The 26393-nt window shown below is 37.7% G+C and overlaps 2 protein-coding genes across 2 annotated transcripts in view; one reads left to right on the top strand and one right to left on the bottom strand.

Moving 5' to 3' along the window:
* The window catches only part of ZGRF1 (zinc finger GRF-type containing 1), a 29048-nt gene extending 22248 nt beyond the window's left edge, over positions 1-6800 (bottom strand). Inside the window, exons 1-7 of the mRNA XM_053461439.1 lie at positions 6780-6800; positions 6619-6699; positions 5326-5385; positions 4913-5089; positions 2483-4265; positions 1300-1436; positions 431-490 (exon numbers count right to left, since the gene is read on the bottom strand). Of these exons, the coding sequence (XP_053317414.1) occupies positions 431-490; positions 1300-1436; positions 2483-4265; positions 4913-5089; positions 5326-5385; positions 6619-6699; positions 6780-6800 (2319 nt within the window). The remainder of the gene's footprint in view (positions 1-430; positions 491-1299; positions 1437-2482; positions 4266-4912; positions 5090-5325; positions 5386-6618; positions 6700-6779) is intronic.
* A 1732-nt stretch (positions 6801-8532) lies between these two features.
* On the top strand, positions 8533-25581 carry LARP7 (La ribonucleoprotein 7, transcriptional regulator). Its single transcript, XM_053461490.1, has 14 exons — positions 8533-8602; positions 9614-9732; positions 11314-11520; positions 13029-13129; positions 13238-13321; positions 14382-14546; positions 14856-14964; positions 15185-15523; positions 16307-16445; positions 21996-22150; positions 22348-22448; positions 23597-23756; positions 24767-24858; positions 25262-25581. Exons 3-14 carry the CDS (start codon positions 11316-11318, stop codon positions 25340-25342), a joined length of 1731 nt encoding a protein of 576 aa, XP_053317465.1. The 5' UTR covers positions 8533-8602; positions 9614-9732; positions 11314-11315; the 3' UTR covers positions 25343-25581.
* Positions 25582-26393: the final 812 nt, after the last annotated feature.

Raw genomic sequence — 26393 nt, 5'->3', positions numbered from 1 at the left:
ATCAACTTTCTGGTTAGTGAATAAACCTCTTTGGGTTTTGGAGGACTGAAGAGAGCATCCACAGAATACATAGCTAACCCCTTAGGTACCGTTTGAGAACAGTGAAGGCTAAGTACCGTGTTTTACTATGACATCACATTATCTACAGCAGATGTGCTTTACTTTTGGACTGACTGCTGTGGGCTTCCTTCAGAACCCAATTGTTCAGTCACGACTCTTTGATGATCGGTCAGTCAGGACTAGTAAATGGAAGACCTTCAGGTGCTGCAATATGTAGCTATATGTACTTGTATACAGGCAGTAAAGTGTTAATGATAATTTATGAGATGAGGTGATTATTTCATGACAGCAGCATAGGGATAGTAAATCCTTTCAAGGATGAGGTAATAGCACCTGTGGTGCTTACTAGTGAATTTCATGTCATATTCACCTCGCAGGACATAGACGGTCTATTTGAATCAGACGACGGTTCTTGAAAGGATAATGGCAGCTGTAAATAGAAGAATAAATAATGAAATTGAGGATATCCAGCATAGTTGAAAAAAGAAATATTTACCCACCCCAGAAGAAAACTCTTTGGTATAAAGTGTGATGTGAGGATGTGAGCTCGTTTGAGCAGGACCCTCCTCACCTGTTGTCAATAAACAATAAATAATAATAATAATTAGACAAGCAGAGGCATATTAGTGCAAAATGACCCCAAAGGATTTGCCAGGCTGGACATATTTAAGCATTCAAAAGGTGCAACCATTAGCTGAACGTCGAAGGTTCTACTAGTCTCATGCCTGGGTACAGCGGAAAATACCAGCTTGCAGCACATGGTTTGGAGCACTACAACTAAACATCTAATACTTTATTTGTAAGCTTTATGAACTAAGTATTTATAAGCAGCTGCTTCAGCAAAGGATTCATGTTGAAGGCCCATGACGCCAGTATATGTATCACATTAGTAAGTTAGCGCTATTTTTTGCTTTGGGTGACAATGGGTGTTTGAGATAAAGGTGACTGGGTTTGGGAGCGAGAGATGAAAAGGACAATAATATAAATAACCACTGTGAATGTTACATTAATAAATTGTGCGCATGGTTTCTAAACTTGTTGCAGGGGATCAATGGTTTGGAAGACATCTTTTTATGGCATTTGAGTAAGAGCAAGTAGAATTTGATGGAGAAAATCCTTACCACGTAAACAGAGAAGTTTATGGTGAGTTCCTGTGAGATCTCATTGAAGAAATCATCAAAACCTATTTATTATAATCCTATTACAGAATTCTTTGTGGTATAAAAAACAAAAGGTTACCATCGGTAGAGAGGTTGTCAGAGTACTGAGTGAAGATGGAGTTTGTGGGAAGCCGACGTCCTCATTGAAGGATGATACCTCTTGGCCCATGTCTGAGAAACCCAAGGAAAGCTCCACAGAGCTTGGTCTGTGAGGAACTTCAAAAGCCCAACATAAACTGTTTACTCAATACAGAATGTAAATGAGTTCACACAAGCATGATGTCATATTTGCATGAAATTATATTTTATTTCACGTACGTTAGGAACATAAACGATGTTCTAATAAAGTACAGACATTGTAATGAACATGAATTGCATTTTCAAAAACCTAAAGAGGAAAAATAACTACTAGGAGGATATCAGGGAAGCCGTTCTATACATTGTGCAAAGAGATTCTCCCAAAGGAGGATGTGATTTGCGCGAGCATTGTTTAAATCTCTCGATGAGGAGGATGTTTTACCCTCCGTGGTAGATGTGTATGACATTGAGTGAGTTTGGCTGTTCCTCACCCAGGTTCATTCCTCATACACAGCTGTTTCTAATTCAATTAATGATTGTGTTTCAACCTACATATTAAATTGATGATCATTAGCGCCTCATCCATCTAACTATATGCCTAGAAAATCCCTGGCTTTGTACAAGTGCACCTAGAAGAATTGATGCAGTTTGAAGGCAAAGACTTGCGTCACCAAATATTGATTTGATTTAGATTTGTTCTTATGTTCACTCACTTTGCATTTTGTTAAATGATAAACTATGTTTGAAAGCATTCTTACTTTACAGCAAGAATGCTTAAACTTTTACACAGTACTGTGTTTTACAGAACTGGTGTGTCGCTGTATGTATTATGAGAGCGGGTACCCCCAGGTTTCCACCAACATCTGTATCTCTGGAGTAGTGGAGCGTACACATATAATGTCAGTGTTTGGGTTAATATGTTCCATATAATTGATTTTTATATGTAGAACGCTATTGCTTTTTTTCTTTGTTTTCTATGATTACACTTGGAAACTTGAAAATCAATCACCGAAGGTTAAACCCTGCTCATGTTGAAACATAATAATATTTGCGTATTTACTATTCAGGAAGTTTTACTTTTTATCAGAAAATCGTCATAATCACTTATTAATAGTTAGTAAACATTCTATTGTACAAATGTATATTGGTTTTATTACAATTTTAAATTGGACAAACTGACTGACCTTCCCCTTGCGTATTCTGTGGACTTGTCCGTCTTGCACATTCTTTCTCTTGGAACGCAGGTGGTAATTTTCTTTTTAAAAGACTCAGACTCTCTAGTGCAGTGCTGGGCGTTGTTAGAGTTTTTAGGAGAGAAATGCCATTTTTGGAGTGAGGTAGGTCGGGTAAGTCTGTATTCTCCCAATTTGTTTCTTTATTTGAAGGGCTTCCCGTAATGTGCTCCAATAGATCCCCTTTGCTATTTATCAGCGACTCCTGATGTAAAACAGCAGCTGAACTCAAGCCACCCTGATATGTTTTGGCACGGCCTTCTACCTCTGTTCTGTTCTCTAGCACTTGGATGTTGTCTTCAGATTCCTTCATTATTTTATTTAGTTCTATCACATTTGAGTTCCTGGAAAAGGCAGTTGGTTTGTGTGTTTCATCAAAAAGCTGTGAGACGCTCATATCTGCAGAACTAAAAGATAAGTCATCTTGCTGAAAATCAATCTTCCTAACATTTCTGTCACCAAGATCATCATCGGAAACTGAAGCCTTAACTTCTCCCAATTTGTTTTCTTGTTTTTTATGGTCTAGCTTATATAAAGGTGGATTATCATAATTAAAACCACTTATCTTGACATTTTCATTGTCAGACAGGGCTGATATTTTACCAGGAACGCCTCTTTCTGTTTCAACATCATCACGATCCACACATCTTGCCGGCAAGTGTGAGAGTTTTGGAGAAGTATTTTCTTCATCTGAATATCCAAAATCAAAACTATCCACCAAGTTAAAAGTGACCTCTGAGGGCGTTTCATCTTCTATTTCAGTTTGCAAAGCCAACTGTTGACCATCACTTGGAGATGGAAGGCCGGAAACATCTGTTTTTCCGGTTATTTCTCCACTAAAGCATTTTTGGGTACTAGAGTTAGAAGGATCATCAAAAGACAAAAACTTCACAGCTTGAAAATTATTGGAGCGTTTCATGTTTTCCGATCCGTTCTCAGATTTACTTGATATTGATATTGGTAAATTTTGCATTAAGCACTCCACTGGTGCAGGTAGAGAAGTGTTACTCTGTAATCCTTGCTCCTGTCCATCAGATTTCAACACGCTAAATGAAGAATCAGTTTTTACTGAAGGACATGCAGATTTTGTATCCCAAATGTCTTCCGATAGAGTTGTTAAAAACGTTTTTTCAGCGCAAGAATTTTGTGGCTTTTCCAGATAGACATCCCAGCGACTCTTCATTGGGATATTTTTTATAGTTGACAGTTCAGGTGTATGTTGCTGTTGCTTATGGCCCTCTCCATCGAGCCCACAAGGTATACTGCTATAACTAGAATTAAGTACCTTAGCACTGGACTTTGGAGATTGCTGGTGATCAGGGTTACGAGATGGCTCCGCATTCTTAATATGAGAAGGATGGGACTTCAATAACGACAAAATTTGTGCAGTACTTCTTATATTTTGTGTTATGCTTAGCCCACCTTTGTTTGCGCCAGCGATGTTATCTCGTTCTGTCTTTTGGAGTGCTGAGAAGTCACTAGACAAAGCAAGAGACTCTGCCACATCTTGTTTTTCACATTTCACAGAACTGGTCTTATAACCATGAGAACTATAATGTGCCGTCATACTGCCTTCCTCAGATTGTTTGCAGGGAGCAGAAAAGAGGGGAGATGTAGCATACAGTTGTGAAGGCAAAGCAGGGTAATCTTTTCCCAGGACTGGAGAGGAAGGTTTGCAAACATCCTCCAACTCAAGAGAAGGTTTCTTCAGGATTTCCCGTGGCCCTTGGAAACCCTAAAAATTAGAGAAAACAATGTGGCTTCATTAAAAACAACAATATATATATATATATATGCAAAAAAACAGAATGTTGCAGAATCTTGTTAATGGATAGACGAGCTTTCGGGATTCCTCCCTTTATCAAGTCAAATGCGTTTCTGACCAAGCAAGTGAAAAACACAGTTTAAAACTAACCAGTACGTGTTCTGATACAGGGTTAAAACAACAAGGTAGAGAATTTGCAGACAAAAAACTTAAGAGGGTCGTAAATAGAAAATAGCCAGATAAGGCTGGAGGAGGGGGATACAGCAGGGGTAAGCATGTAGAAAAAAAAAAAACTTCCTATAACCTGTGCCTTTTTTTCCCTACATGCTTACCCCTGCTATCATCTGAAAGAATGGACCCTATAACTTTGTTAGTAGTATTTGTGCTTTATACACATGTATGGTTAGAAACATATCTTAAAATATTTATAGATTTAATTATTTTTCTTTGTTTACACCTAATATCTTTCAAATTATTTAAAAAAAAATCAAAACATGAGCTATCGAGACAATAACACGTTTTATGTGATGAGAAGAACAGACATTGTTGAAGCAGTCTTTTGGGAGCTGGAAAACATTGAAAACTGGGGTGCCTGTTTGATTTATTAATAAACTTACAGTAAATTTCCGTTTCAGGCCCACAGGTGGACGCAGACCAACAGGTTTTAGCATATTTCTGTTTGTCTGGGGAGCTAGTCTGACTTCAGGTGAGCCCTGAGGCACTTCAGAGCCAATATCTTCTGCTTCCACTGTGATTAAGTAACGATCACTTTCCAAATCATCTCCAGGATTTATCTGCAAAATCAAAATATTTAATCATGTTTAATAATGTTACTATCCTTACTTTCATAACACTCCAGAGCTTAGCCTTATTCGTCGCATGCCGCAGAGCCGGAAAGAAACAAAATATCTATTCTGTAAAATTATATAATATGTATTTATATATATATATATATATATATATATATATTTATATATATATATATATAAAATACAAATAATAATAGCCTGATAGTATGAAAAAAACTTACCGCTCCAACTTTAAGAAACACGCTATCCAAGCGCTGTCCTTTATCAGAGAAAAGTGTAGCCTGTAAAACAAACTCTTCATAATTACAACAAGTTTTGCAAATGAAACATAATTTGTAAGTGGAAAATCAACACTTAACAACTGAAATCTTTTAGAAAGCATATGGATCAAAATACAAAAAGTCCAGTTTACTCAGAAGCCATCAACCATGAAGTCTGAGAGAAACCCACTGGTATTTACCAACTAGGGCTCACTGTGACTTCGACATTAAAAAATATGATAAATGGATTTATTCAAAAAATACAATGTTACACAGCCCTGTAAGACAGACAAATATTATATATATATATATATATATATATATATATATTATAATATAAAAGTATACTCAGTGGCTCTGTGTATCTTCAATAACACTAATCTAACATGTCTAAGTACAATAAGGTCTCATAATATAACACATATGAATACTCATGAGCACACGCTGATAAATACAGTTTTAGGCAAGTATAAAGTAAACTTTTTTACATTATTACCAGTTACAATTATTTTATAAGATAACATACAGCGTGTCATTTTACAGACAGGGCTCTCACATCCCCTGTAATGGTTTGCTTTCTCCTGTCAATCTGGACATTACACTGTTTACTTACAGTTTTCAGAAAGTTTTAACCTAATTAAATAAAATACAACTGCCACAAATGTAGAAGCAATTGACCGAGATCTTCTATAACAAATGATGGCTGAATTTTTTTATTTTTTTTATCACCTACTTTACCCGTTCTTTCTGAAAATTGTTATTAAAATGTCTGTTGATAAATACGTCACTGACATTTTATCCCATTGCAATTTCATCATTTCCTATGATTGACAGAGCAAAGTCTAAAGAGTCGAAATATGTAAATGCTGGTAAGCTCACACCTGCATGTCTTAATACGTGTTAAATATACTGTCAATTATACCGTCATTGTTCATTTTCTCTATTATAATAATGCTGTAAAAAATATATTACCACCACCACCAGATGGCAATAGAGCTCCATCATGTATTTAATGAACGTTTAGAATACTAAAGTTATTGGAGAATGGTTTTATGTGCCATAGGAACAGAACAGGGCTAAATACATTAGAACAGTATAACATTATAACTCAAAAGCTGGTCTGTCTGGTTATGAAAGGTGATATAAATGGTTTTAATATTTTTTTGAATGTTCATACATAGATAAATTCTAACAAGGGTCTATATAATCAGTAGAAAGCCCCCTGGTTGCTTTAAAACATTACTGATAACTTACATTGCTCCCTTCGGATGAAGTCTTCAAAATTCCATCTTGCCAAACTTTGGACTTCTTTGTCTTTTGATGAGTGTACAAAACCTTAGATGAAAGAACGTTGATTTTTACAAAGTGAGGCATGCTGTTTCCTTGAATGTAAATACTTGGTATTCTATACTTACTGTAAACACCCGACTAGCCATGGCTCTACAAGAAAATGACAAATATTTAAAGTTAACTGAATGAAAGTTGCAATCGTCCCTTCTAGACTATTGCAATTGTATTGGGAAGAAATATAAGTAGATCTTTAATAAGACTTTGTTGAACTTAAAGAACTAGGAGAAGATTTAAGGATAAATGATTTAAAATTGATCAGGGATCCTTTTACTTTCAGTCTTACTAATTAAACCCACCATTATTCACCTGTAAAATATCCTTAACCTGTGGTGTACCAATCTCAGCCCCCAGTGAATAGAGACCAAAGTGACCTTCAGCGAATACAGGTTTTAGCACTGGTAACAGTATGGAGAAGAAACATAAGTGGGAAATTTCTGATAATTATTTGATATTTTAAAATAGCTGGCTTTATTTTGTAATTCTTGCTTTAACACAATTTTCAAAAATTAGCCTTCAAATAAATCTCTCCACAAAGAAGTGATTGGTATCTTCACACAAGAGGACTTGTTCACATTATAGTAATGGCATGGAAAAGAGAATTCTGCAACCACATTATTATCACGTGGCGCTTCTTACACTATATACATTCAAAGGGTATGACAAGCCTAGAATTGACAGACTAAGTCCAAACCAATACATTAGGTGGAGAGAGCCCTGCTCGCAAGCTAGATTTCCTTAAGTATTAGTGTGTGTGTCTGTTAACATCTTTCCCTCAAAAATAAAAAGATCCTTTGAAAAAAGTATATTGTGGTGCTTTGGTTATTATATGATGGGAGTTGCTTTTCTTGGCTTCTTAGTGCTCATGTCGCTGTTCTTTCTCTTTGCTGTTCTGTTCATTCTTATTGTGTCATTGCTTTCCTGGCACATGGCCAGGTGCGACGGGCATAGCATTTATATAGCGCTTGCTTGATTTGGGACCACCACCCACTAGGATAAGGATGCGCCGTCACCGGCCCATACTGAGAGTGATAAAAAAGACCTGTTGTATCCAGGGGTTGTGTTGAGTACTCTCGATCATGGGTGTTGGCTGATGCCTTCCCGTTGTTGCATTAACCCAAAGCTAAGTATATGCTCTTTTGTTGTCTTTGGTGCAATAACCTATGTTCTTTAAGACTGTGTTTTAGTGGTGTTCTTTCAGGATCTAAACCAATTTAATGATGTAAGGCACTTTCCATTATCTTACAAAAGAAGAAACTTGGTTATTAACGCAATCAGAAATAAATGTCACCGTTAAACAGCAGGGATATCACAAATAAAGAGTAACCCATTGGAACTGCCAAACAACAGATATAAACAAACACACAAACACGCATTTCATCTGATCACATGATCATAGGCTACAAGACCCAGGCATTCTATTGCTCACCAGAATGCAGTAAGGTTAGTAATTTACTATTCACTGTAAAGATTTTAAAGCACTGGAGTTTTAAATTTGAAGTTTTTTTTTCAATATGCTGTCAGCTAGAATGTTTACATTCATACTCACTACTCGTACGCTTTCGAACAGTTCGCGCGCTCACTGACGTCATGAGACAGCGCCGTCCAATAGCCGACATTATAACACTTATATGTGACTCTTTATTTTAGTTTTAACTTTGGTTTTAGTCTTATTATGTTTTACTTGGCCTGCCCTTAGTTATACAGCAAATACGTCAGGGAAATTGCATTAGTAAATGCGGGTACTGTTGCCATAGTGAGACAGGCACGTCAAGGGCAACCGAGTATTTTGGGTCCTTACAGCCAGCGGCGGCAGGTGACGTCCAAGCCCCGTCCACTTGTGTTCGCTTTCTGAGTATTGCATGCGAGGCTGTGGAGGAGCAGAGAGCTGGTAATGCGGTTCTGTTATTACAGATACAACGTTACGGGAAAGTGGTATATACAGCTGCACTCAGTGTACCCCAGGGTGTTGCTAGGTGCTTGCAGTGTGGTGACAGTGAGAGCTGTACATGTATGTTAAGTAGTATGTAGTGTGCACACCCGGCACTAGTTGTGTTTCTGGTACTCCTTGAGGTTTATTCAGTTGTCAGGTGGGTGTGCAGCAGAGCTGTGGTTTCAATCACCTCTCTTAACTCGGGTCATTGTTTCCCTTATCAAAATGGGCCCCGTGTAATGCATAATTCAAAGGCAGAGGGGAACAGCTCACTGATTTAACTATGCATAATTCAGGGTCAACCAAACTCTTCCTGCAGCAGAAGCCCACTGGGGCACAACTCTCCTGCAAACTCTCCCTTTAGTGAATAAACCCTCTCATCCAAGTAAGGGCATTTGGGGGGCGCTAGGTGTTATACACAGAGTAGAACCCAAAAGCCCCGTAGAATGGACTAATGATGCCACGCGGTGGGGTAATGTCTTTGGTTGACTCGGTTGTGTGGGTGTCTGGCACGCAGGCTGTCAAAAACGCTCACCCTACAGAGCGCTTCCACGTTCGTAAACCACTATTTTGCAGGGTGGAAGTGCCGCAAAAAGAACGACACTTTCCAAAAAATGTGTCAATTCTGATTCAGGGATTTATTGTGTTAGATGGACCCTGCATAATGCATAATTAATGTGCGGCCAGTCACATGAAATAACCTTTCACATGAAATAACCTTTCCCCCATATATGAGGTATATATATATATATATATATATACATGTATATACATGTATATATATATATAATTTTATTTATATTTAACTTTTTTGTTTTCCCAATAACGTTGCTTAATCTTTAAGATATATAGTGCCATTAAAAGCAGCTGTGTAAAGTGATTCATGTCCGTGGACCCAATGCAGCGATAGCAGGAATGTTTTCACGGTATATATAAATGTATGTACACTCACTATTTAGTGTTTTTCAGCACGTGTGTCGAAGGCAAGCTTTTTTGATTCATGGATGCTTTCTGAGCAGCAGGGACAGAAGAGCTGCAAGAAAGGTCTTTTTCTGGAAAGCGGTTTGCAGTATCGGGCCGTGTAAAAGGTAAATATGTTGTGGGCATGTTCCTCTGCTTCCCTTCTTTTTTCTGTAAGTGTAAATTGCGGTGTTGTGCACTATTTGTTATGTCCTGTTTACCCATTGTACAGTGCTACAGAATATGATGGAACTATATGACTCAATAAATAATACATAGTGTTAATTATTTTATTACAATTTTCTAATGTATGATTTTAGGGTTCACAGCTGTCTGACAGTTGATACATGTACACACACCTTTTATTATTGAAAATGGCTTTTACGTGTACTGGGAGAAGGAGAAAGGCTCTCTTATGACAGTCTGGGCCTTATTTGCTAAATGTATTGCTGGCAGGAGAGTTGTGGTCCCCACTCCCTTCACTGTTCATTATGAAGGGCCAACACTAGCAAGATTCTTTAGTAAAGTGAAGTGAGAGCGTAAAGATTTTCACCTCTCCTGTAAGCGCCTCCCTTAATGAATAAACCCCAGAGTTTCACAAGAGCAGGTCTTTGTCACTCTTCCACATTGTAAATATCGCTCTATAAATAAAATGTAATGAAAGTAGATTTTGAAGACGTTATTGATTGATTTAACTCTGCATTATACAGGGTGAGCCAAGCTCTTCCTGCACAGAAGATCGCTGGTGGCCCTTCATGGTCTATAGTCAAGTGAGGGAGTTGAAGCTGCAGCTCTTCTCCCAACCCTATGTTTAAATGCTAAATGCAGTTAAAACAATATTATTCTTGGAGTTAACTCTAACTACTTCTGCATTTTTTTTTGTTATTGCTACACTTAAAAGTCAAACCCTGGATGCCCCCTAACAAGTCGTTTCTAAGGAGGTTACAGTTTCCAATAAATTAGATCTTTCATTGTGCTAACAAAGTTCATTCAGATCTTGTCTTCTTATGTATGTGCAAACAATGGAATGCATGATTTTACATTATAACATATTGCATTCTGAAAGCTGAAAGAATTCTACGTGTAATCGATGGTTTTAAAATGACCTCTGATGTGAGAACAGTAGATGCCTTAATTGACTTGACAAAATAAACAAATGATAACGTGTGTGTGAATGAAAACCTTCCTCCTCAACTGTATCCAAGGAAATGCAGACTAATGGATCCAGCGTTGCCACAGGAGAATCAATTACTGAATGGTTGTGCCAAGACTGTGAGCATGTGAGAAGGCAAATAAAATAGAATAGATGTTGTGGAGGACTTGGGGTTGTGTGTTTGCCCCGCTGCATTTCTCCACTGAACCCCATTTCAGGTTTCTCTTGTAACATCAGCCCTTCCCATGCCTTTTCCCTTTGTCTCTCCTGACACCCCATTCACTCCTTTATTTCGTCTGGATTGGAAGGTTTATAAGAGGTAAAACAATCTTCCCTTCCAGCAAAATGTAATTTGTCTTTAGTGCCAGACAGTTCTGCTAAATGTAATAACGTCGCTTCAGCACAGGCCTGCAACTTTTTTACTTACATTATTTACAGCATTTAGTCATATGATAAATAATGGTATTTTTCTGGAAGCATGGCTTGGACTACAATTGTAAGGTGTTTTACCCTGAAGCAGTCATCCCAAATACAATGTACTTATCTGTATACTCAGAAATGACAGAGATGGAGGCTGACACCCAGAGGAGTAAAGTGAAGGAGGCAGACAGCGCTGAAAAGAAGGATCAGGAAAAGAAGAAGCGCACTAGGGTAAAGCAGCTGCTTGCCGACATCGCCAGGCAAGTGGATTTCTGGTTCGGTGATGTCAACCTTCACAAAGATCGTTTTTTGCGGGAACAGATTGAGAAGACCAGAGATGGTTGTAAGTAAAATAATACGGGAACAATGTATCAGCACTCCATTAGGAAGACACGCACCATATTGTCCCTAGGGCAACTGATTTACAAAGTAGTCTTACAAATACAAACAGCCTTGAGATCTAAAATGTTCTGGAGAAGCCTGTAACAGCAGTTATAACATCTTAAATGATATATAACAAAAATAAAAACGTTTCTTGTTTTTGCTGCTGCCAAAACCCCAACCTTGTGTTGGTCGGTGAATTCACAGCAGGGGGTCTCTGACATCCAATTAAGAACTAAAAGGAATATCCTGATATAGGAAAGCAGATATGTGGCTGATATTTACATTTCTCATCTCAGGAGGGGTTCTCTTTCTCTCTTTTCTGTCTGGTCATTGGATTTCTAATTGACCCGGACACTCTGATCTCATGTTGAGAATGCACCTGAATGTGTCCCTGACGTACAATGCTAAATGCGTGTCCCTGGGGCAGAGCACTTTGTGCATGTCCTCCAACACACACCCAGCGTCTGCTCCATCGCTTCTTTTTGTAATGCATGTTGATTTTGTAATGTTTAAAACAAAGTCCTGCCATACTTAATAAATTACTTTATAACATATTGTATATATTTTTTTTAACATAATTCGCCTCCATCCAGTACCTACCTAATTTATGGGATTTCAGACAATTATCCATGGTATAGCAGTGTTTTTCACTTATAGCACAATCCGTATAAAACCCAAGTACAATGTACTCAGTTAAATGGATAAGGTAGGTCCTTTACAAATGTAATATGTGAAATTATTTCACATATTAATTTCAAAATTAATTAAAAAAATGTTTGAGTACTCGTACGTTGCTGAAAAAAGGCAAAAAAAAATTATAAACCAGGCTACTGAGGGTTGACTGCCGTTAATTAGCTTGCCCTATAACACATGGATTTGATCGGAGAATATGAATTTAATATAGAAAGACTAAAGGTGTTACCAGTCAACAAAATACATGGGTATTCTCTGAAAGTATTGGACTTTTCTTCTTCTTTAAGTCCGTTTTTAATTCCAGTATACTCTAATCAGCCTTAAGTCTGGGTTAGAATTTAGTTTTTTTCTGAATTAAGTAAAGATTATTATAGTCACTGTTATCTTTTGATTTTATGTAAATTTTAATTTCTGTCTTGATATCCTCTTCCCTTTTAAGCAAGGCATATTCTTTCACTTTAGTAAGATGTTGTTGGGTTGAGCAGAGCTGCTTAACATGGCTAACCTTCGGCCTATCTAATCTGTTTTTTTTCCTCTTTAATCAGTCATTGATCACATCTTAGATTCAGCGTAACCATAGGCCTATCCCATGCATGTTTAAATTCCCTTACTGTATTCACCTCTACCACTTCTGCTGGGAGGCTGTTCCACTTATGTACCTCCCTCTCAAGTAGGCTCTGGTGGCTGATGAGGAGTGGTACTTTACTATAAAAGTAGCATGTGTTATGGACTTCTGCATGATATGACTTCATTTTACTATGATCTTGGTTTTAGACATTGACCTCTGTATGTTGGCGTCTTTCAACAAAATGAAGAAGTTAACCACCGATACCAAGCTAATTGCTAGAGCTGTCAAGAACTCCTCCGTGGTAGAGGTTGGTTTCTTTGGCCGACATTTTACTGCTGGTGGGGTGAGGGCAATAAGGCATAAAAAGGTGAATTGTGTGTGTGCTTTATAAACATGTTCTTTTTTTAATTTTAAGCTTAACTTGGACAGCACTAAAATAAGAAGACGCCTTCCCCTGGGAGAGAAACCACAGGATGTGGATTGCCGTACGGTGTACGCGGTAAGACCTTACCAGAGCTTCTTCATAAGTCAATGCAAACTTCTTTCTGTTGATGAAGCTACATGATGCTTATGCAATATTTTTATGTTTGTAATCTATATAATTTATACAGATGCATTGTTGATGGAGTAGTATGCAAAGATGGCAGAACCGGTAGGGATAAAAGGGGGAAATCGTTTGCGTACCATAATACTTTTATTAGTTAGCAGGACTCAAATCGACCAAGTTCTGAGATCAAACCTACGGAGTGAGAGTCAACTCCTTTCCTATCATAAGGAAATCTCACTGTGGGGCTTTTACCTACTTTGACCCAAGTGATTCATAAAGAAAGTTACTCAACCTAAGTATGGGGCTTGTGGGTATCTCGGCTGAGAAGACCTTCATTATACCTTCAGTTAAAGGGGCAGTTTAATGTCCTTGGCAGAAGGCCTTCATTATACCTTCAGTTAAAGGGGCAGTTTAATGTCCTTGGCAGAAGGCCTTCATTAAACCTTAAGTTAAAGGCACAGTTTAATGTCCTTGGCATCTACAATAATGAATGCATATTAAAGTGCTTTGAGTTCTTTATTATGCATTATTTTTTTTAAAAAATCATAGCACTTACCTGAGGTAAAAGCTGCAGCTGCAGGGACTGTAGCTCTCCTCCTCCTTGATAGGTCTGATGATTCTTGTCATCAACTGCCGGTCAATATTTCATGTGCAATGACAGGGCAAGTGCTTATGGGGGATTCTTCAGAATCGTGCTTTTACGAGATGGGCACCATGGAAATTTAAACAGATCTCTCAGTATCATTAAATTGCATACGATGGCTGGAGTCCATTTAATCGCACGTCGTGGAGCTTACTAAACTTCACACCTTGGAATAGGTAACTATATAATAAATTATTATAATTTAATATATATATATATAATTATATTATGGACATACACTAATTAAAAACTGATAATTCAGTTCAATCTTTGCAAGAGCGTCCCATTTTAGTGTTTAAAATTATAGACTGTTATATTGGTGGATAAGCACGGAATGAAGCATTAATTACATTTTTATGCTTAATTTAGGAACTTCTGCCTAAGAATGTGAACCACAGCTGGATTGAGCGAGTGTTTGGTAAATGTGGTAATGTCGTCTACATTAGTATTCCACGTTACAAGTCTTCCGGAGACCCCAAAGGATTTGCGTTTATTGAGTTTGAAACCCAAGAACAAGCTGCTAAAGCAATCGAGGTAATGACTTGTTAACTGTTGCAATATTACATGCATAAGCAATGCATCAACTCCACTTTCTGTTCTTTTAATAAAAGAAGCAACCTCTGATGTGTTCTGTTGAGAATTGCATGCTTGCGACCAGTATTTAACACTAGCAACGGACTGGCCTTTAGGCATCTCCCGCATGCTTCATAGATTCTCATTTTTTTAAATGAGTGGCAGCGCTGTTTCCAAATGTATATCGAAAGCTTTTGTAATATAGGGAACCATACAATTTCTCTATCGTTTTTGTTTTTCGCTAGATGTATTTTTTTTTATTATTATTAGGTTTTAAATAATCCTCCTGAAGAGGCACCAAGAAAACCTGGGATGTTCCCCAAAACAATAAAAAACAAGTCTGTTCCAGAACTGAGCATGTCTGAACACAGCGATGTTGGTATGGTTGCTGTTTGTTTTGTGCTTTATACACACACATTTTATCTGCTGATATGCATCTCTTCAAGATAATTGATTGTGGTTTGATATATATAAAAAAATCATTGTTTATAACAAGCTCAACATAGAATAACCACACACAGCCTGCCACTGATTGTAAAAAAAAAAAAAAAAAAAAAAACATTCCATACATTGACTCTGTACTGTTTTTTTGTATTAAGAGGAGAAGAAAAAGAAGAAGAAGAAAAAATCCAAGAGCAGAAAGGAAAGCTCTGAAAAAGCAGACGAAGAAATAGAAGATAAGACAACGGACCTATCACATGAGGAAAGGGCTAAGCCAAAAAGGCACAGGAGTCAATCCGAGAGCTCCATGACAGAGTCTTCAGACACCTATAAACGCTCTTCTAAGAAAGAAAGGAGAAAAGGTGACCACGCAGAGAGCTCAGACCAGTCTGAAGAAGGTAGGCTGGGCAAGAGGAAACGCAGCCGCTCGGAAGATGCTGGTGACTCTGTTTCTAAACAGCGGAAGGTCGACGCTAAGGATCGTTTAGATTCAAAGGGTATGACATCAGATGCAAATAGTTTATAATACAAAGGTGATGCTTCTCTCGCTATAATGTTTTGTGTCACACAGGAAGAAGCACAATATCAATTACAAATGTTCTAATAATTATAATACTAAACGGTTAAAATGTTATGTAGATGAATTTCATGAACAGCCAGGTGACTTTGCCTCAGATAATTGAGGCATTCATATTTATGTATGATTAATCTAAAAGTATTGACTTAATGTTAATTAAGCACAGTATATGGCTATACGGCGAGGCGAATACGGTAGGCAGTTGTTCCTAATAATGGTCGTAACTAATGCAGCTTTTACTCCAGAAGGGTCTGACAGCCCTTGATCTTTTAGTGATCTTATGCAATACAGATAATTGATAAGAAAGGGAGCATTAAAAAAAAAAAACTGATGTCGAAAGACAGAGAGACGGTAAGCTAGATGGAAAGGGCAAGCTTTACAGAAAGCGTAGCAGAGACCTGGAATAGGCTTTCCAGTGGAGAGTAAAATAACTTGAGAAAGCTTGTGATGTGGATAAAGCTATTTCCAAGGAATTAACATGTACATAAAATATTTAAAAAGGCTGGACTAAATGGGCCAATAGAGTCCTTTTCTGCCATCACCTTCTATGGGTAAGGGATGCCATCTTAGATTGATCTTTGCACACAGTCCTGCTATTGTGATATTTATTTACGATTTGTGTTAAAACGAAGTCTTATTGTTTGCTTGATAAAGCAATTTTTAATTGATGGTATGTCCCCTCTTCCTATCTCTTCCGAATCAGAACTTTCAACAGAAGAAGAAAAAGATACTGGTGATAAGAAGGATGCCTCTGGTTCCAAGGTGAAGAGAAAGAGGAAGAAGAAGCATAAGGAGAGGCACAGAGTTGGAGAGGAAGTTGTTCCCTTACGAGTCCTTTCAAAGTATGTGCTAATAATCCTTGGGGTGGATATATGTTGCTGGTTTTGGATGTTTATTCTGGTTGAAGGGCTTTGTTTTGCATGGGGTTACCTTCCAAGTATTTCAGCCACTGTTCTTAGTTGTGGCTTCTATAGCTGATGACTACTTGGCTGGGTTGTTTCTAGTGCACACATCCTGCTTGAATGCCTTTATAGTTAGTGCCTTATGGGGTGCATTTTTTTTTTGTTGTCCATAGCCCACATATACAAAATGTTTGCCCTATAATAGGGAAAAATACTTTAACCCCTTCACGACCAATGATATACACCTTGTCACTGGTAAAAAATGTGTGTATATATCTGTATTTATTATAAAATGTATGTGTTGTGGCTTCACTAAATGAGAAAAGGGAAAGAACAGTTGAGGAAAAACATAACAAATACATTAAAATTTTATGTATCCATAGCATAATAAAAAGGGTAAGTCATCAGTTGGCATTGTACAGTATTTTAATGTTACTAAATTTTATTCATAGCGCTCCAGCAGATTCTGAAAAACAAAGTTAATACAAATAGTAACAATATACAGAGAACGTACTTAAGACTTACTGGTACAGGAGAAAAGGGCATCATTGTTGCCGCTTATTAGCCATTTATACTCTTAGATTGTGAATATGCTCATTTTAAAATGAGCCAGTAAAAGTAACAAAGACAATCACAATGTGCAGCAGCCTAGAGACAGAAGCATATTTTGCAATGTAAGTTGGTGGTAGGATTAGTAGGGTGGTTCGGGAAGAAATACGTGCACTTTAAATGCAAGTGTAATGTGTAACAGGCTTGTGGGCTTTATCAGGTCCTTCAAAATACAATGTGGGGTACGAATGATTGAATTTGGAGTAGCAGCCAATGATTTCTGTAAGCTTAGCTCCCAATCTTTTGCTAATGTGATTTATAAATGATACCATATGTTTAGGTATAGGGAATTGGCATGCCTAGAAGAACTTAATGTTATCTGATGACATGTTTAAGAAGTTGAAGTGCAAGTTTCAATGGGGAATATATTTGGGTTTCAACACAGAATAGCAGAAAGAGCTTGGTTACACACACACGCACACACTATGTTTGGCATATGGAAGGACACGTATCACGGTTGGAGTAGTAGTCTATCTGAAATCCGTTGAAAAAGGTATTTTGTTCGTTGTTACACTGCAGGCAGTCACCATTGCTAGAGTGCAATTCTAGTAATTGTAGGACAGAGTATGCACATTGGCAACGGTAGCCACACGCAGCCCGGCGTCTACACATTCATCTTCCAGAGGATGCGCCAAAACAAACCATAGCTGCTAAAACAAGAAGCACTTACTCCCCAAAGCATAGCACGTGCTTCGTGTTCTCAGCAAACATGTGTCCATTTCTCATCCACTTTAAGCTTGTCCTGGGAGGTGCAATTTAGGATATACCAAGACTAAAACATTGGAGCACTTACCATTTAATAAAGAGCCAGAAAGCGCGCCGATGTTAAAGTTTTGGAGGTCCTTCTGCTGACTGCAGTTGTTGTTGTTAGACTTGCCAAGGGTGAGCATAAAACATATTTTTATATTAATCGGCAGTCCTGGCCTATAACACATAAGAAAACGTTAAACTACGAAAAACTGGCAGTATTCAGGACTATGTAAACGGCAACCTCCCTGAGGATAAGACGTCCGAGAAGCTTTCAGCGAGTTTCTCATCCTGTGAGGTGGTCATAGACAAGCTCCGTAGGGTGAAGTCCATTTGCGTGCAGGACCCACTTTCACCAAAACATTGAAGCACTTACTGCACCAAACATAGAAATGTACTTCAATGTTTAGGTAGAAGGAGGCACCGTTCTGTGGTTCTCAGGGTTTCCTAGCCTCGTAGAGACCTGAAAAGAAAAGTAGTTTGTTAGATTTGAGAAAGATAGCCTACAGTGTTCTCCTAAAATGCCTGTAGGAATGCGGTGTTATTGGTTTCATTTAAAGCACATCGGAACAGGTATCAGAACAGGTTTGATAACCACCCAATTGAAACCGTAAATCCAATGAGATGTAGTGGTAACTACTATAGGGCTTTGAAATGTTTCTTTATCTTCTAGTCTGTAAGTAAAAGTGGATGTTCTATAGAGATGATCTACAGTTATAAGAATGCATAAATAAACACTTAAGTTCTGTGACACCCCCATACAGTGATACAATAAGTGTAGGTCGTCTAGCACACATTTATAGAAGTATGAATTCTTAATTGGGTCTGGAAACACCAAGGACTTGATGCAGAGCTTCATGGTTAAATGTATATTTATGATAATCCCATCCAGCGGACATGGAACCCTAATGTGTGTTAGAATACAAAGTCTTAATCCCAGTTAGATACCTTCCTCTCCCTGATTTCATGATGGATATCTTGGGGCCAACCAAGCTCTTCATACGGAAGAAGCTCACTGGGGTTGGTCTTTTAAAATGCACAATACTACCAGGGAGCTGACAAATAAGAAAAGTTGATATAGTGATATTGGCCCAAGAGAACATGGAGTCTATAGTTGAAGTTGGTATTGGGCCAACAGAGAAAAGAATCTAAAGTGATATAAATAATAGTTACATATGCTTTTGGGACCTCATAGGACTTTTATTCAGGTGAAGACCTCTGAGGCCCCCAAAGGTTACGTCATTTTATCAACTTCAACTAAAGTAAATCCCATTACTAGATACATACCCAAACGCAATGCAGTCTCTGACAGTATCACCATTAACTATGTCCAGTGTTAAGATCTTAAAATAATGTCTGCTTACCTGCACCTCTGTCCCGAGTGGATTCTTGACCTGGATTAACAGGCTCTGCCTCCCTGCCCTCATTTTTATAACACCCCCCCCATTATCTTTGGGATGCATCTAGTCCCTGTGAACCACTCTTTGTCATTGTAATGTCCATTTGTGCAATGTAAAAAAAAAAACTGGGTGGGTCCTTTAAAACCTTAAAAGTCTTATTTACTAAGCTCAACTAGAGGAAATTCTAACCATTAACCCATTGTTGCCCAAAGGCAATTTTTAGTGTCCTTCGTTCCAGTGTACTGACTTTGTTTCAGTAGTTGAAAGGGTTAATGACCCCTATGATTCATTAGGCTTTCTTTGGGGCAAATGTACATATCAGGAGCTTTTGAGCCACTCAAATCTTTTGTTTTTTAGTGGAGGGGCGGCCGGGGCATGCACTTAAACGTACGCATACTTAAGTGTATGTATATTATTTTGGCACCTTTTTGTTTCGCTCAAGTTGTTTGACATTCATATTATTAAGGTGTAGTCTAGAGATGTTCTAGGGTAAAGATGGAATATTCACAAAGACGTAGTTTAAAATGGACAATACACTTGTATTAAAATCATAATTAAAACCAACACTTCAGATTTAACGTGATCAGAATGTGACATTATGGCTTTGTCATTTGGGAAAGCCATTTTAATTTGTTAACCGGTACTTCTGCAGCTGTCGCGAATTCCCTGGTCCGTGTCTGTTTTGTTGGTGTTTATTAAGCACGCTTTTAATTGGCACGCTATTGCCACACAATATTCATTTATTACTTATACAAGCTCTGGCATATCTGCTCGGTACACATACGCTTCCATGCTTTGGTCTGGAGTGCCATGCTGTTTGTGGGCCATACCATTGTCATCGTGCACCCATTAGACTACAGTTTAAGAGAGCAGTAAGGTACTTTATAAATGATGGGCTCCTCTAATCATGATCCTTTGTTGCCACTGCATATATATATATATATATCAGTGATGTGTGCCTATGTAATTTAAGAACATTATTATTTTTTTGTGTGTGAATGTTTATCCTGTGTATATATAAATTGAATTTTCTAGTGGTGATAAGTGAACGCAGCAGCCATATTCCCTTTTTTTTTTTTTGTGTTTTTTTTTTTGTTTTTTTTTTTAGTTAACAGCCTTTGAGTGAATTAGATTTAATGGAAAGTAGATAATCCAAAACGGAACATGTTCAATAAGGAATCACTATTTGAATTTTTAATTGGTGATAAAGGCTTATTTGGAGGCTATCTATAGGGTGGCTGCTGTGTTACAGACAAGCCCCGGAAGTCGAGCGGTTAATTGTTGTTAAAGTGCATTGGCTATTTTTTTTTTTTGACACATTTATTGTGTTCTTTATTTTCTTTGCTACAGTTTTGGTGCCGCGAAGGTAATTAACAACACAGTGTTAATGCGGTTGGGTTGCAAATTTACCAAATGCGTTCTTTTTCACAGCAAACTTGATTTGCTTTACCCACTTGCATATAAACCAGATTTTTTCTTGTTTCACTGATTATTAATCGTTGTCACACTGGATGTATTCCCCGATGTGTTCACTTTATCAGGACAGTTGTCTAGAACAGTGAATGTATCGTTTCTGGAGGTTTTTTAGTGTGCTTTTGTATCGTTTTTTTTTTTGTGGGACCTGATTAAATCCATTATGGTTCATTCCAAACGTTAGTTTATTAACAGTTTGCTAACTGTTCCAAACAGTCAGGCAGGTTTCTAATAGCCATGTAAATGTATAGATAACATAGAACTCCAGTTCTCTCCCTGGCCACAGAGGTTTTAAGGATATCCGTAAAAACCATTGCTTAGTAATAACATAATGGGAGTTTTCTATAAAAAAAATTATTATTATTATTATTACGATCATTGTTGCTCAGTCCCAGTTTTGTTATTCGGGATACAGGAAATTTATCTTTGTTTAGCTATGCTAACGACTAACATTCATTACATTGAAAATAAAAGTTGTTTAGTAATGAATGAGCTGGAGATCATTCATCTCTACAGCCAATAAACGGAGTGCCGTAACGGTGGACGGGTATGACTGCGATCTGATCCTGGCTGCCGATTGTTTGACACAATTCCCTGTTATGTTTCTGAAGTAACGATATGAAACAATACATTTTAGGTCAACTAGATCATATACAAAATGTGTGTGCTTACAGATTTTTCCTACGCTGAAGTGCTACATGACCACATCCATCCCTTTTTATATAGCTCACTGTCGTTTGTTTTTTATATATATTATGTTTATTAAGTGGTTTGGTCGTGGTTATGCACTACCTGTATGCAAAATGGATACAGTTCCCCTCGAGCGTCTTCCTCATTCCTTGTGGATTCCAGCGGCACCATTTAAAAAAAAAAATATATATATTTTTACAAGCCTTCCATCCTCTCAATTTTAAGGTACAATTTCACTGTCCCTTATTGCTATAGCTATATGGAATCCCCTGGTGCTCTATAAATGAAAAATGTAATGTTTTCTGTGATTTGGGTCCTCCTAACGAATGATTATATAAACAGCGATAAACCGTAAGGGGTGTCCAGTAGCCACTGCCTGAACCAAATGCACATGATTGTCTTTTGGCTGGTACTTTGGTTTGTCACATTGCTTTAGATGCAGGTACGCATGAATCACTCACTCGTTCATTCATTTTTATTAATTCTTTGTCTCTTCGTTTAATAATCACTTGTCCGTATATTCTTTTACTGGTTATCTTCTTACTAAAACCTGCTGTGCCCCTCTCCCCAGAGAGAAATGGCTGCAACTCAAGTCTGAATACTTGGCCCTGCAGAGAGCCAGCATGGCCTCTCTTAAGAAGTCTATAAGAACAATAAATGACTTTTCTACAGCGGACATGGACACAGAGTCTACGGTGCAGAACCCGGACATGAAAAATGGCAAAGGTAATAAAATGTTATTTTATCCTTGCTGAATACAGAGGGCCTAGTGCTGCCACTTGGCTCGCAAATATATTGGTGACATTTTAAATTTCCCAAGTTCTCATATTGTATTAAGTACAAATACGTGTTCCCTTATGTTCTAATGTCTGAGGGTATTTAATGTAATTTTTTTTTTTATTATTATTTTTTTTTGTCATCAGCGGATACTGCGAAGAATGAGGCACTGGGCCCCCAGTTTGTTAGTGGCGTTATTGTGAAGATCACTAGTCCAGATCCTCTGGAGGGTCGCAAGTGTGTTAAGGTAACTTTTCCGCATGTGTTCGGAATCCTTCGCTGGGGCAGAATGTAAATGCGAGGTTTACTAGTGATATGGTTTGTCTAGGTGGATGTTCTCCCTTTTTACTTTGTCCATCGCTCTGTGCCACTCGCTCAGTTGGATATCTGTGTAGGAGATTTATAATGCATTTTAGTTTAAACACACATATTAGAGACTGGGGGCAATGTCTGGGGAGGTTTTTTTGTCTCAATCATTCATACAATGCGGTTCTCTAGCATTTCTTATGAAAACTTGTGTGTCGCATTTGGTTTTTGAAATATTTTAGTAGCTCATTGAGATTTTTGGTTTGTATATATTCTATTTCTGATTCTTAATGAATCACCCGTTTACAGGGGACAGCATTTTTTGTGATTCAATCACATTATCTTTACCTGATTTATTTTATTATATAATTTTTCTGTTTTTTTCAGTTATTCTGTCATGCCTGCAAGCATTGTCATTCACTAATACACATCTAGCTGCCGTGTTGCACTGGTTAGCTGTTACCCTTCAATTAACACATTGCTTTATTGATAACATTTGTAGCCCATCTCACAGATAAAACACCTTGTGTGTGATTCAGGTCGTGTTCATTTGTTTGATGGCAGACCAAACCAATACAATAGATAGAGGGCAAATATCACTGTTCACTTAAAACTGAAGTCAGGCCGTAAACTATGATAGCTGCGGATTCTCTTCCCGCTCCTAATTTTGAGCCAGGAAAGTAAATGGCAGTATGGAAGCCGACACATCAACTGAGATAATGAAAATATAAAAAATCCCCCAAATAGCACTGGGATCCATCTCCTTAAAACATTACATGGGTTTCCGTTGACGGCTTGCTACAGTGGGAAAAAGTAATTAAAGTGCCCAGATACCTGTAGAAGCACACATTTAATTGTATTTTTATGTAAGTAAATGTATAGCTGTGTATTAATTGACATTACGTTTTATTCACATACAGTCATTCACACGTTACAACATATATGTACAGGTACTGCTCTTGCCAGCTTACAATCGATTGAGTGGTTGAGAGGAAGGGAGTTCGTATTTGTGTGCATATATATATATATATATATATATATATATATATATATATATATATTATATATATATATATATTATGTTTTCAGGATGCCTTGTCCGGCATATGTGAAGTGGCATACGTGGACATGCTGGAAGGAGACACAGAATGCCATGTTCGCTTTAAAACCCCAGAGGATGCCCAGACCATGCTGAAAGCCCGGCCAGAAATACAGAGCAAGTACACCTGGAAACTTCAGCTCCTTTCTGGTAAGGACACACTCATTCAGCTCGAAATGACTCCTGTTGGTCATCTTGACAGGGGGAAAAAACTGTTTGGTTTAGGCAAAGTTCTGAACTTTTTTATAATAAACATTGTATGGGGCTTTCAATAAACCCAAGCCTACATCACTTCACTAATGTTTGCCGTGGTGTGATATCACGTTAAGGTGAAATCCGGTTCATTCCAAGAAGAGCTACCACCCCCTCCATACACACACAAACTGTAACTGAAAAGGTTAATTTCAGCTCTCCAGTATGTAAATCTTAAGAGCTTTAGGCTATGCAGTAACCCTGTTTGGCAGCACTGCTTTGGAATGCCATTTGTGCATTTAATAGGTGAGCCTCACCTAATTCTGCTGTTCCTTTTGTTTTTAGCTACCCGCAGATCTGCATAGGAAATTGGAATGACAATGAAAAGCATCCTTACAGCCTCTAATAGCATGTGGCCATTGATACTCTTCATTCTGTTACCTAACCAGTGCTAGGCACAGCAATTAACATGTGAAGGAATGTCAGGGCAGAGTGGGCTATAGCTAGTAAGGCTGACTCTGCTGGGCTGGAAACCTGTTTATGTGTTGAGATATATATATATATATATATATATATATATATATATATATATTTAAACATGAAATGGATCAGAAATCCAGCGCAGTTGGGGTTAATGTTGTAAATGACTATTGTAGCTGGAAACGGCTGATTTTTAATGGAATATCTTCAGAGGTGAACATAACTCTTTATCGCTCCTGTGTTCCAATGGCACGTTATGTTCGCTGATCCATGTTTAAGTTTAAAAGGCTAATTGATGGTTGGGAAACCCTTTTGCAATTATTTTACAGCCAGAAATGTCCTTTTTTTCTTTTTTCCCATGAAATAGTGACCCCAAACCTTTAAACGGTTGTGTGTGTGTGTATATATATATATATCACACACACTATATAAGTAACATATAATAGTTAGTATTTATCATATCTCTCTTCCTCTGTTTTCACCCACAGGGGACAGTGAGCAGCGTTACTGGCAGAAAATCTTGGTGGACAGGCAAGCAAAACTAAATCGGCCCAGAGAAAAGAAACGTGGAACAGAAAAGGTAGTATATATATTTGAATATGTCTGTTGTATTTCTATGGCTTTGCCCACAATATTAGCAAATTTGAAAACCAGGTAACAAGCATCCTGGTAGAAATAACAAGGTTGTGTACATGCTGGCTGGTAAATGTTATAGATGGCATCCAAATACAATCCAGAGATTGAGCAGTCTCACTGAGCTAAATTTATCTTGCTACTTTTATTAAGGATCAAATTAAGTCAAGCTGCCGGTGATTTCCAGTCACATAGCTGTGTTTTGTGATACCTGCTTTGCATATTATCCATTATCCTAGTGTATTCGTAATTCTGCTAACTGTATATTTTTGTGGCCAGACAATCTGTCTGCCATGGTGTGTGTGTGTGTTGACACCTCTCGCTTCTCATGCTTGCCCTTGTTTTTGCAGTTGGTCATCAAAGCTGAAAAAATTAGACTTGCAAAGACACAGGAGGCCAGCAAACACATCCGATTCAGTGACGGCATCTGAAATCCCAGAAACTTTCTACGTTCATGTCCATATGTGCTTTTTTTTTTTTCTTCAAGGAAAAAAATACTTAAGGCAATGATTTTATTGTTTGCAAGAAATAATTTTAATTATTTTGTCCATTGAAAAAAAACTAAATTTTCAAATGTCAACATTTCGCATTTGTTTTAAAACACTTTGTTTTTTTTGTCGGAGCTTCCCTTTAAGGATACATTTGGAAATAAATGAGTTTATTCTTTTTATATTTGCTGTGTGCGTATCTTTAGTCTTAAAGTCCCTCTACTCCTTCCTCTCGCTGTTCCTAATGCGGGCAGCACATGCAGAGAAAGCTTATTCCGTTGGACTCTTATAATGCATAGTGATATCAGGCATTTGGCATGTTCTATAGACCTTTCAAACCTCCAGTCCAGTGGATGTACTTCCATATGTTCTTTTTGACATGTACCTGCGCAGTATCTTCAAACTACATTGCTGTCTTCGTCTTGTTTTTGTTTTTTTTACATTTATGGGGGTATTTGTTTATAGATGTGCACATAAGTTGCAAGCTTACCTCCTTAGGTCTGAAATCAGATGTAGCATCCTCTTGTAGCACTGTCATCTGTGGTTACCCATGTAGCGGTGAGTACATTTAAATGCAAATACTATTAAATCAGTGTGTGATTACTTTTTACTGTAAACTATCACTTCAATTTGTTTTTATTCTCCTAGCTAGGAGTTCTTGGGATATGACCTCCAGTTCTCCTTTGAAATAAACTATTGTTCTGTACTTAGTCTTTCTTGATAAATTGACAAATATTGGATTTATTTCCAATTGTATAAAGAAAATCTGTCATGGCTTCCTAAGAGAAGGAATTGCCTTTCAGTTTTTATGAATTTTCTCAAGGTGTTGGTAGTTGTTCATGTAAACATTAACAGTGGGTATCCATACCAAGTAGTCAATCAGACGTGATATTCCAGAGCTAGTTATCATAAGGACAACTTGTCTGTTGAGGTACAATGAGGTTGTCCCCTATGTTGCTGATCAATGGCTTGCAGTTCAGTGGGAAGTAAATAA

Source organism: Spea bombifrons, chromosome 1 (assembly GCF_027358695.1).
Source record: "Spea bombifrons isolate aSpeBom1 chromosome 1, aSpeBom1.2.pri, whole genome shotgun sequence".
Taxonomy (NCBI): Eukaryota; Metazoa; Chordata; class Amphibia; order Anura; family Pelobatidae; genus Spea; species Spea bombifrons.
The sequence above is the reverse complement of the archived record's forward strand: the minus strand, read 5'-3'. Positions and strand labels throughout refer to the sequence as shown.